The sequence below is a fragment of the Talpa occidentalis genome, unplaced genomic scaffold (genome assembly GCF_014898055.3).
Source record: "Talpa occidentalis isolate TD23 unplaced genomic scaffold, MPIMG_talOcc4v2.1 talOcc4.11, whole genome shotgun sequence".
In the NCBI taxonomy this organism is placed as follows: domain Eukaryota; kingdom Metazoa; phylum Chordata; class Mammalia; order Eulipotyphla; family Talpidae; genus Talpa; species Talpa occidentalis.
The window spans coordinates 10975307-10987512 of record NW_023601104.1 but is presented as its reverse complement, the minus strand read 5'-3'; the positions used below and the strand labels follow the sequence as shown (position 1 = coordinate 10987512).

Genomic DNA, 12206 nt, shown 5'->3' with positions numbered 1-12206 from the left:
TTCTACCTTATATATACAAGAAGACTATAGACACAGCAGGTATTAAATAAATGCTTCCTGAAGAAAAAAACAACTCCTGTCCACAAAGGTTATCTACATACATGGGAACTCTCCAACGTACCTGTAACAGCTCATCACGGGAGATCTTGTCATCTTTATCCAAATCATATAGTCGAAAAGCAACTATTAAGGAAAAACAAGAAGTTAATGAAAATTCAATAGTGCAAAGTAAAATGTTTAGCCTCGGGCCTCCCCAATGGTGCAGCGGGTTGAGCACAGTGCTGTAAAGCTGTCCGCAGCCCCTGCAGCACCAATTCAATTCCCGGCCAGCCAGAGAGATTCCCATATGGTGCAGCAGACCTCTCCTGTCTCGCCCGCTGCTCCCATCAGCAGTGTCTTGCGGTCCTTCTGCCTGTTCTGCTCCCCACTCTGAATCTGGTGAATTCTCTCACCCTCCCATGCCTCTGGCCTGAACCCCAGTGCTTGTATAGATGAATAAATCTTTTTTTTTTTTTATAGAGGCATGTTTTTATTTATTTGTTTGTTTGTTTGTTTTGTTTATACATGCACTGGGTACAGTCAGAAGCGCAGGAGGGTGAGAGAATTCACCAGAGCCAGAGCAGGCAGAAGGACTGAAGTACACTGCTGAGGGGAGCAGCGGGCGGCAGGAGAGGTCTGCACACCATGTGGGACCCTCCTCTGATGGCAGGGGTGCAGCCAGGGATCAAACCGGCGCCGCAGAGGCCACAGGCAGCTTCGCAACCCAGCGCTCAACCACTGCGCCACCGGGGAGGCCTTGGATGAATAAATCTTTAAAAAAAAATTTAGCCTCTTCTCAAGGAATTAAATACATAAAGGACATTGGACAGAATAGTGTTTTTTTTTTTTTTTGAAAGAGTAATTGCCATTACTTACCATTATAAAACATTATAACATTTCAGAAATTGAAATGTATCTCAAAATTGATGACTTCTTAGCTTTAATGAAATGTGACACCTCTCTGGACAAATCAGAAAATTTTACTAAAAAAGAAAGCTAAATATCCTTATTCTTGCCCAAACCTTTTAAATGATTCTGTAAGTTAGGTCCTCTCAGCCCACCCATCAATCCTATCATGCACATTCACCAAACTACTGACTCTGCAAAGTATTGTTCTAGGAAAATGGCCACTTTGGCAAATTCAAGCTAAATTTCTAATAAAATTAACAAGAACTGGATGGTCTCCTGGCCTTAACAAGTCTTTTTCTCTCTTTGATAACATCTAAGTTTTTTACACACTAGGGTATATAAGAGAATTCAGAAGAGCAACGTCTGTGTCATGTTGCTGATGGGTTACTAAGTGGTTAGTGTGATAACACTGGATGATTTTATAGGCACTGAGGGAATAACTGCCTTGTAATTATATCTGAGTTTAGCGTGGTTTTGAAACTTTGAATCATTCAGCTATGCCACTAAGGTTTTGCATCTTCTGTTCCTTTGACTCCCATCCTGGCACCTCCAGTTCAATGGCCATAAATAAATCTAATGCTCATGACTCCCGATGTGCATCTCTGGTTGGTGTGATCTCTCCTAAGCCCCTCATGTTGATGTCAGAGCAATCGGGGACAGTGGAAAGGTGCAGGCTCTGCCGACTTCTAGCTCCATGAACATGAGCAAAGTCCTTACCCTCTCAGTGTCTCAGGTGCCCGAGAGTTGGAAAGTGAAAATAACAGAATATCCCTCACTCACAGTCACAGGGCAAAGAGGACTGACTAACTTATCCCAAGGAAGAAACTTCAAACAGTGCCTGGCACACAGTAGGAACTCAGTGTCAGCTACCTGCCATCACCTCGCTACCTACTCGTACCACTTACCACTCTTTCCTTTCCAGACAATACTTCTTTGTTTTCTGAAAACACCAAGTACTCAAATCTGCCCAAGGGCCTATGCACCAGTTATTCCCTCTGCCTAGAGTTCTCTTCTATTCTTTATCTGGTAGGTTTCCTCTCAGCTCAAATTTCAACTCCTCAGAGAGGCTTTCACTAACCACTCAAAAGTAGTGACATCCTCTATCACTTTCTCATCACAATTCGTTTTCTTCACAGAATTTGCCATGACCATAAGTTTATTTATTTGCCATGACCATAAATCTTATTTATCTTGCTCCAAATAGTTGGCGAACCTTAGTATGTCACTAACTTTGTGAGAACAAAGACCTTATCTGATTTATGCATCATTGTATCCTGGACCTGAAATAGTGTCTGGCATATAGTATTTTCTCAAACATTTCTTTATCTTTCAATCATTGCTTCTTCTTTTTTTAAAAATGGGGTAATATATACAAAACACAAAATTTAGCATTTTAACTCTTTTTTTAAAGACTTATTTATTTATGCATACAAGAGCTGGGGTACAGGCCAGAGGTGTGGGGGGAGGGTGAGAAGATTCACCAGAGACAGAGAAGGGAACAGAACAGGCAGATCGATGGGGAACAGTGGGTGAGTCAGGAAAGGTCCACTGAGCCACGTGGGTTGCTCCCTGGCCGGGAATCAAACTCATGCTGCAGATGCAGCGGACAGCTTCACAGGCTGCGTCCTAACCCGCTGCGCCACCAGGAAGGCCCCTTTAATTCTTCAAAGTGCACAGTTAAGAACTTTTACATTGCTATGGAACCTATACCTTTGACCACACTATCAATCCTGAAGCTTGCCTCACCTGACCTGCATTTTGAGAGAATACATTTCCTTACGTTTGAAGCCAGCCATGTGAGCTGAAGGTACCCTAACTGATATATCAAGTAACCACCAAAGCCACTAACAGTATTTAGAAAATTTTCCATTGGTTCCATTTGAATTGATGCAGAGAACATAGCACTTTGTAAAAGGAAATGAATTACAAAGAAAGGACTCTGCAGCTGTGTTACAAAATATCTGGATCAAGTGTAGCTCTCTTGCCCACCTGTGACTGACTATGCAGGTGCCTCTCTTTTTCTCCTTTACCTAATAAACCTGTCCTTTTAAAATGTAAAACAAAAAACAAAAAAATCTGGATCAAATCATAGGAATACAGAGTTTAAAGAGGTAAATATTTTTTCTTATTATTAACTACTTGCTGATTGAAAGATCTATAATATTGGGGGGTAATCCCCTAAGGGATTCGATTCACCTTACCAAAGACTTTTTCTTTTTTTTCTTTATTTCTGTGGCAAAATACACATAAAATTTAACGTCTTAATATTTTTAAGTGTTCAGTTCAGTAGTGTAAGTAAACCCATTGTTGTGAAACAGATCTCCAGAACCTTTTCATGTTGCAAATCTGAAACTCTTTACCCATTAAAAATCTCCCTATCCCCCCAGAAACAATAAATGGGCATAAAGTCAGGAAGAAAGATAGTCTATGGTTTAGAGATTTATCTCCAGATGTATGTAACTCTGTCATGTAGAAAAGAATTTATTCAATGAAGATCATGGAGATATTTCAGCTCAACAGAAGAATGAATTCTTAAAAAAAGATCCTCACATATGGATACAGCTGGCTTAGAAAAGTAATTGCCTATTCAAGGAAAAAATAAAAAGGGCATCTCATAGAACACTGATTCTTAACACAGGGTCCACAGTAGAAAGAAGAAAGAAAAAATAGTGTAGGGTCTCCCTGGTGACCTAGGGGTTAAGTCTCAGCACTATCGGCCCTATGGCCTGAATTCTATCCCCTGCCAGGGAGCTAACCCACATTGCGCAGCAGACCTCTCCTGATTGCCCGCTGCTCCCCTTAGCAGTATATTTTAGTCAATCAGCCTGTTCTGCTCCCTAATGTATCTCTGGTGAACCCCCCATACCTCTGGCCTATACCGCAGTTCTTGTATGTACACATACAAAAAAAAAACACACCAAAAATTTGAAGGAAAAAAAAAAAAAAGCTTATCTTTTCCTTCCAATCTCTATAGAAATTTGACATTTCTTTCATTTATGAATGTTGGCAACAAACCACAGCAGTGATACCTGTACTTACCTATGCTGTACTCAACAGAAATCAAACTTTTTTATTTCATATTATAGTTGCTGATAATATCTCAACTGATCATTTGTGATCATGATGAGTTCAAAATTATAAAAGTTCTTTGACTTGATATTATAGCCCATTATTTAACATATGATAAAGAAGTATTTATATTACTATTTTAGAGTTGTTCAAATATCTTTTGATTGTATTCAATATAATTGGTTTCTTTTATACTCCTATGTACTTTATTTTATGAATTCAAAGACATTTCGATGTGAATGGATAGATTCACCTGACAATTGCCAAGGGAGTCCATGATTTGAAAAAAATAGAATTCATGTAGAGGAAATTCAGGTAACAGATTTCTGTTAGTTCTGATGACTGAAGTCGCTTGTTATCCTGGACCAGAAAAGCAGCTTCATAAAGCATAGACTGTCTCTGTCATCTCTTTAACCAACTCACTGGATTTCTGGATGTCTCTCCCAGCTCTGCAAATCATTCCAATTGATATGCTGCCCACTGTATACTTGGAGCTAACGGGCTACTCCTAAGCATCCACTCGACCGGTTGAGTTAGACGCTTACCTAAGAGTTAGGTGTGTCAATTGTCCTAGCTATTCATCCTGTGCTATTTGTAATTTTAATAAAACTATGTAATTTAATAAAAAAATGAAACCTATATGTAAAGAAAATATTGTTGTTTCTATGAAAATCAGACTGACTGCTTTTGAAAGACTCAAAATTCAGTCATTGAAAAAAAAACCTCTTGCTAAAGTAAGCATGGCAGGATAATTCTAAAAGATAGAGGGGGGGGAATAAAATACCTAGAAAGATTCTATTCTCACAATGTGTTGAGTATCTTTTTAAAAGAAACTACAATAGAAACCTTAGACTGTCTATTATCGCTGTAAAAAAAGATAAAATTTTAGATAAAAAAAAAAAATTATGGATTAAAAAAAAGTCATACAGGGCCTCCCTGGTGGTGCAAGGGGTTAAGCACTGCACTATGAAGCTATCCGCAGCCTCTGCAGCACGAGTTTGATCCCCAGCAGGCCAGGGAGCAACCCACATGGTGTAGCAAACCTCTCCTGACTCAACCATTGTTCCCCTCAGCAGTGTACTTTGGTCAATCTTCCTGTTCTATTCCCCACTCTGTCTCTGGTGAATCATCTCACCCCCCGCATCTCTGGCCTGTACACCAGCTCTTGTATGAACAAATAAATAAATCTTTAAAAAAAAAAAATAAAAAGAGCAATATTCAGTACTTTAGTTCAAAAATCTTCCCTATCCTACATAATAATACATGTTTCAGTGCTTCCCAAACTTCTTACCTTAAACACCAAGAGAGGAGTAAATTCATACTCCTATAGCAGGGAGATCTCGGGAGGTGGCCCAAAGGCCACAAACAAAAAATTCATTTCAATTTCATGAAACATTCTTTGAAATATACGTAACTTTAGCATTATATTCTATATATTATCCGCATTTGTTTCAACATCAAAAAGACCTTTTTTCCCCAGTTTTGTTAACTTTATTTTTATTTTTTTTAAGATTTATTTATTTATGCATACAAGAACTGGGGTATAAGGGAGAGGTTTAGGGGGTGGTGGGAGGATTCACCAGAGAGTGGGGAGCAGAAAAGGCAGATCTACTGAAATACACTGCTGAGAGGAGCAGCAAGCGAGGCAGGAGAGGTCTGCTGCGGCATGTGGGTTGACCCCTGGCTGGCTGGGGCTCGAACTCATGCTGCAGTGGCTGGCGATAGCATGATAGTGCGGTCTTTAAACCCTGAGCCACGAAGGAGGCTCTGTTTTGTTTACGAGGCAGTAACAGTCTCAAAAATCTTTCTCATTTTTTAAATGTAATTTTTTTTTTTTTTTTTGGCGTAGATGAACTGGGATGCTTAGAGTGGGGGTGGGAGTAGGTGGGAGGGAATTCAACAGAGATAGAGTGGGGAGAGAACAGGTGTATTTACTGAAATACACTGCTAAGGGGAGCAGCAGGGGAGACAGGAGTGGTCTGCTGTGCCATATGTGGGTTAGCTCCCTGGCCAGGGATTGAACTCAGGCTATAGCAGTGATAGCACTGAGACTTAACCACTAGGCCCCTGGGGAGGCCCTTCATCAACTGTTTGATCCCTTTTGGATCCCTCAAACTTTGGTCTTTGAGCTTTGATGGAGATTTACTCCATCAATAACAGGATTTTCCTGCTGTAGTGCATAATGAAATTCTATAGAAAACTGAACGCGACCCATACCTCAATGAAAGTCTGTCTCTCTGTCAAAAGGAATACAGTACTTTCTTACAAGGCCAATTTATGCAAAGTGTTCTCTCTGCTCACTGAAATTCCAGAGACTTATTCTGACAAAATGTGTAGGGGGCCTCCCCAGTGGCGCAGCGGTTGATCACTGGGTTGCGAAGCTGCCCGCAGCCTCTGTGGCACAGGTTCGATCCCTGGCTGCTGGTGTGAGGGTGCTACATGGCGCGCAGGCCTCTCCTGCTGCCCGCTGTTCCCCTCAGCAGTGTATTTCGTCAGTCTGCCTCTTCTGTTCCCTGCCCTGGCTCTGGTGAATCCTCTCACCCTCCCGCTCTTCTGACTGTACCCAGTGAGTGTATAAATAAATAAATAAATAATAAATCTTTAAAAAAAAAAAAAAAGTCATGTGTAGGCCTACACTTGTTCCCAGTATCAGTGTCCCTCACTGGCAAAGCCACCCACAATTTCAATTTTCATTTCAACTTGTGTTGAACAAAGTGTTGTAAGAGATTTGCCAATATCATACATGAACCAACAAGGGCAGAGGGAAAGCTAACAAGTATGCAAGTAAAGGAGGCCAGAGGCATGGGGACAATAGTCTCTATAGCTCTGGATAACATCTTAGCAGCTAAAACAATGATAAACACCAGTAGAAGCACTTGACATATATGAACTTATATCTCAAACCCTGCTGTGGACCCCCTTAATATCCCACTTTACAGAAGAAGAAATTGAGGCCCAAAGATTTTTAGCTTACTTATCCAAAGTCACATGGCCAAAAATGGTGGCAGTGAACTCCAAACCCAGCCTGGTTTGTTCTAGAGTCTGAACTCTTAGCCATTATGTTCTTATAATTGTTTGTCCAATACATTGAGTAAATAAATGATTTGTAAAAAATGAAAAGTAAGTAGTTCGAGTCCTTACAGTGAAGTTTGTTGCTTCGGCTGTTGAGTGGTTCTGGTCCATTCACATCTTTGGTCTTTTCGTTATCCTCAATAGGTCGGAAATGAGCCAAAGTTCTCATGAATCCACGGAAATTTACCTGGTCCTCTCTGATTGGGAAATACAACAGAACACCATGTCAGCCAAGATGACGGTTTCTTGTGAAGTCAACATTACACTGGCAATAGCTTCAGCTACAGTGGCCTGAAAGTCCATTTAATGTCTCTTTCCATATGTGTGGTTCTCTATAGCTAATAAAATATCTTCATTTAAGCCTCACCCCACCCTCATGAGGTATTATTATTCCCACTTTATCAATGAATAACCAGACTTGGAGAAGTAACAGGATACTCAGTATTAAAATTATCTACCAATTTTACTTAAATCTCTTTTCCAAAGAGGATTTCCAGTAGAACCAGGGCTCCATAATTAGGTAAGTCAGAATTTGAACTCACTGCTTTAAGACTCTGCAGTGAGGAGCAAGCTAGTAATTTCAACCCAATGACCTCACCCAATGTGTACCTAGTGATATCTTCAAGTTAAGGCAAATTAGGTAAAAGCTGCCCCCCCCCTTTTTTAAAAGATTTATTTATTTATTTATACAAGCACTGGGTACAGTCAGAAGCGAGGGAGGGTGAGAGAAATCACCAGAGTCAGATCAGGGAACAGAACAGGCAGACTGATGAAATACACTGCTGAGGGGAGCAGCAGGAGCAGCAGGAGAGGTCTATTGCGCCATGTGGGACCCTCGCCGGCAGCCAGGGATTGAACTGGCGCTGCAGAGGCTGCGGGCAGCTTTGCATCCCAGTGCTCAACCACTGCGCCACCAGGGGAGGCCCTTTTTTTTTTTAAAGATTTATTTTTATTTATACAAGAACAAGGGTACTGGCCAGATGCGTGGGAGGGCAAGAGGATTCACCAGAGGCACAGCGGGGAACAGAACAGGCAGATTGACGAAACACGCAGCTGAGGGGAGCAGCAGGCGAGACAGGAGAGCTGCTTTTAAAATAAAGTTTACTTAGAGATAAATGCTATAAATACATTTTTTTCTTTGGATAGAAATATAAAGAAAAATACCACTCCTGGTTCTATCGATCAACTACAACCAAGGTTAATATATTTTCTATGTAATGTTTCTGTGCTTTGAAGATAACTTGAATACACTGCATATCTAATTTTTTATCTTGCCTTAAAAAAACCTTTTTTTTTTTGTGGGACCCTTGCCGGTGGCTGGGGATCAAACTGGCGCTGCAGAGGCTGTGGACAGCCTTGCAACCCAGCGCTCAACCGCTGCACCACCAGGGGAGGCCCCTAAAAAAAAAAAAAACTTTTTAAGTATGTCTCCAATCAACATAAACACTGAGATATTTTAAATATCTGAGTATTAATAGTGTGCCTATATTATGGCTACATCTTTTATCCTCTTATAACTGGATACTTTGTTTTAGCCTCACTTTTCATGATCATATTTTATTTTATTTTTTTTTAAGATTTATTTATTTATGCATACAAGAGCTGGGGTACAGGACAGAGAAGCAGGGGTGAAAGGACCCACCAGAGACAGAGTGGGAAATAGAACAGGCAGACCGACCAAAACACACTGCTGAAGGGAGCAGCGGGAGAGACAGGAGAGGTCTGCTGTGCCTTGTGGGTTGCTCCCTGGCCAGCCAGGGATCAAACTCGTGCTGCAGAGGCTGTGAACTGCTTCATAGTGCGGTGCTTTAACCCTTTGCGCCACCAGGGAGGCCCTATTTTATTTTTTTAAATTTATTTTTATTGGAGCCTCCCTGGTGGTGCAATGGGTTAAGTGTCAGCACTATGAAGCTATGGGCAGCCACTGCAACATGAGTTTGATCCCTGGCCAGGGAGCTAACCCTCAAGGTGCAGTAAACCTCTCCTGCCTCGCCTGCTGCTCCCCTCAGCAGTGTATTTCAGTAGGTCTGCCTGCTTTGCTCCCCACTCTGTCTCTAGTGAATCCTCTCATACCCCGCACCTCTGGCCTACATTCCAGATCTTATATGCATAAATAAATAAATAAATAAATAAAATATTTAAAAATACACTGTGGAGGGGAGCAGCAGGTGAGACAGGAGATGTCTGCTGTGCCTATGAGTTAGCTCCCTAGCTGGGGATCCAACTCATGCTGCAGTGGCTGCCAATAGCTTCATAGTATTGAGAATTTAACCCCTGTACCACCAGGGAGTCTCATTATAATGTTTTAAAGGAGCTCTTTATGTTTAAACTTAAATTAAAGAAAATCTGTTTATTATTTCACAGGCTAATCAGTAACCCTGTAAGAAAAAATTTTCAAAATTTAAATGAAGAATGTTCTTTAACATTAAAAAGGAATGTCCCACGTGACATGGAAACAAGAGGTTACCTGGTTCTTGTAGCTACGGAAAAATTAATCCCAGTCTGTGTGTGCCCCAGTAGATAGATATGGCATATTGGGTGCCAGGTAAATACACAGACTAGAGACTTTGTAAAGGCAGAGTTCAAAAGTTGCTCATAAGCCCACTGTACTCAAAAGAATAACCTTTAGTTCTTCAAGGAAGCTATACTCTGATAGATGAGTCTGGGCAAAAATGTGAGTAAGATCTAGAAGTCAAGTAATGTAGAATGAAATTTGAGTCACATGCCAGAACAAATAGTTTAATGAGTACATACATAAATGACTGAATAAAAGGGAACTAAATATCAATGTTCCACTTTCAAATCTCATTCCTTGAAAAATAATCCCACCTGAGAAGAAACAAAAACCTAGAAGTCAAATATCTCTATCTGATTAGAGCATGAAGCAGAGGTGCGTCTTGCAAAGAGCTAAGCTCCACAGCCCAAGTGAAGGTTTGGCTTCCTCAGGTATACCTGCCCATTGTCCTCAGCAACAAACCAGTGGGTAGGATGATACTGTAGTCACAACAAAGGTGATCTGGTCTTATAAGACAGCTTTCCAGGGCCTCCCTGGTGGCGCAGCGGTTGAGCGCTGGGTTGCGAAGCTGCCCGCAGCCTCTGCAGGGCCGGTTCGATCCCCGGCTGCTCCCTGGCCACTGGAGGAGGGTCCCACATGGCGCGCAGACCTCTCCTGCCGCCCGCTGCTCCCCTCAGCAGTGTACTTCCGTCCTTCTGCCTGCTCTGCTCCCCGCTCTGGCTCTGGTGAATTCTCTCACCCTCCCGCGCTTCTGACTGTACCCAGTGCTTGTATGTATGTATGTATAAATCAATCAATCAATCAATCAATCAATAAATAAATCTTTAAAAAAAAAAAAAAAAAGACAGCTTTCCACAGCTGCCCCTTCAAGTAATCAATGGTGAATATGGAATTCTGAAAAAAAGTTGGCAAAATGACTCTCCTTGGTTTACATTTCATTGCAAAAGGTTTGGATATGCCACATAGCTGTGAAAGTTTTCTCTGGATAGAGTTCAACGCTCTGCAGGGGCTAAAAGAGGAAGTGGGGAAAAAAAACACGGAAGAATTCAGCACAAAAACTACACTTGAAATAAATAGGGCAGTTGATGGGGATAAAAGGGTAAATGAGGAAAGGTAGATTACTCATGGTTAACATGAATCTGAAGAGAGCAGATTTCAATCTGATTCCTCCTATCTTCAGTTAAATTGCTTGTCTTGGGCCTCCCCCGTGGCGCAGCAGTTCAGCACTGGGTTGCAAAGCTGCCCGCAGCCTCTGCAGGGCCGGTTCGATCCCCGGCTGCTCCCTGGCCACTGGAGGAGGGTCCCACATGGCGCGCAGACCTCTCCTGCCGCCCGCTGCTCCCCTCAGCAGTGTACTTCGGTCCTTCTGCCTGCTCTGCTCCCCGCTCTGGCTCTGGTGAATTCTCTCACCCTCCCGCGCTTCTGACTGTACCCAGTGCTTGTATAAATAAATAAATAAATCTTTAAAAAAATGAAAAAAATAAACTGCTTGTCTTTCCCCTCTGCCACTCAAATTACTGAGGGCTCAATTTCTCACCTTTGTAAATTCCTTTACTCTCAATTCAGAATTCTAAAATTTCCTCTCCAGATATTTTATATGATAATGTCCTCACTGACACTTGATCTCATTTTTAAGATCTGGGAACCATACTTTTTATTTATTTATTTTAAAGATTCATTTATTTTTATACAAGAGCTGGGGTACAGGCCAGAGGTGCGGAGGGTGAGAGAATTTACCAGAGACAGAGCAGGGAGCAGGAGAGGCAGATGACAGAAATATACTGCCAAGGGGAGCAGTGGGCACGATAGCATAGGTCTGCCATGCTGGCAACCATACTTTTCAAAGCATACTTAGCTTCTTAAAAATTATTTGGATTGAGCCTCCCTGGTGGCACAAGGGGTTAAACACAGCACTGTGAAGCTATCCACAGCCTCTGTAAGCATGAGTTCGATCCTTGGCCAGGGAGCTAACCCACATGGGTTATCCACAGACCTCTCCTGTCCCGCCCACTGCTCCCCTCAGCAGTGTATTTTAGTCAGTCTGCCTGTTCTGTTCCACACTCTGTCTCTGGTGAATCCTCTCAGCCCCTGCACCTCTGGTCTGTACCCCAGTTCTTGTATGTATAAACAAATAAATCTTAAAAAAAAAAAATTCTTTGGGTTATAGAGCTAAGTCACAAGGAACCAGGAAGAGATGGTTAAAGAGATTATTTAAACAAGATTACTTTTATTCAGGAAAAGGTACCTTACCAAATCAACAAATATTTACTCAGTGCTGTGAAGGCAGTGTATTAGGTAGTGAAGCTTATTAAAAGTTCAGTTTTATATTAGACAAATTCAAATCTATTTGAAGAAATGTATGTTGTGGAGTGAACTGTATCTTTAGTCAATGGCATACTAGGAAAATATAGGCTATAAAAATGTTCCTGATTAAGGAGGCTAAAGAGGCAGGATAACCCACCTAGACTGGGTTCTGTTTTGGACCAGGTTGGGGGTGGGGGGGGGGGTGTGGGTCAGTGCCAGCAAGGAGATTATTGGATGAAATATTAAAATTGAATAATGAATAATTTATTACAATAAAGAAAATAATGCAGTAAGTTCT

General features: G+C 41.5%; 1 protein-coding gene across 1 annotated transcript in view; it reads right to left on the bottom strand.

Annotated features, from left to right (window-relative positions):
* CHP1 (calcineurin like EF-hand protein 1) overlaps positions 1 to 12206 on the bottom strand; it is a 36195-nt gene that overhangs the window by 3587 nt on the left and 20402 nt on the right. The window contains exons 4-5 of the mRNA XM_037502249.2: positions 7159 to 7286; positions 122 to 183 (exon numbers count right to left, since the gene is read on the bottom strand). Of these exons, the coding sequence (XP_037358146.1) occupies positions 122 to 183; positions 7159 to 7286 (190 nt within the window). The remainder of the gene's footprint in view (positions 1 to 121; positions 184 to 7158; positions 7287 to 12206) is intronic.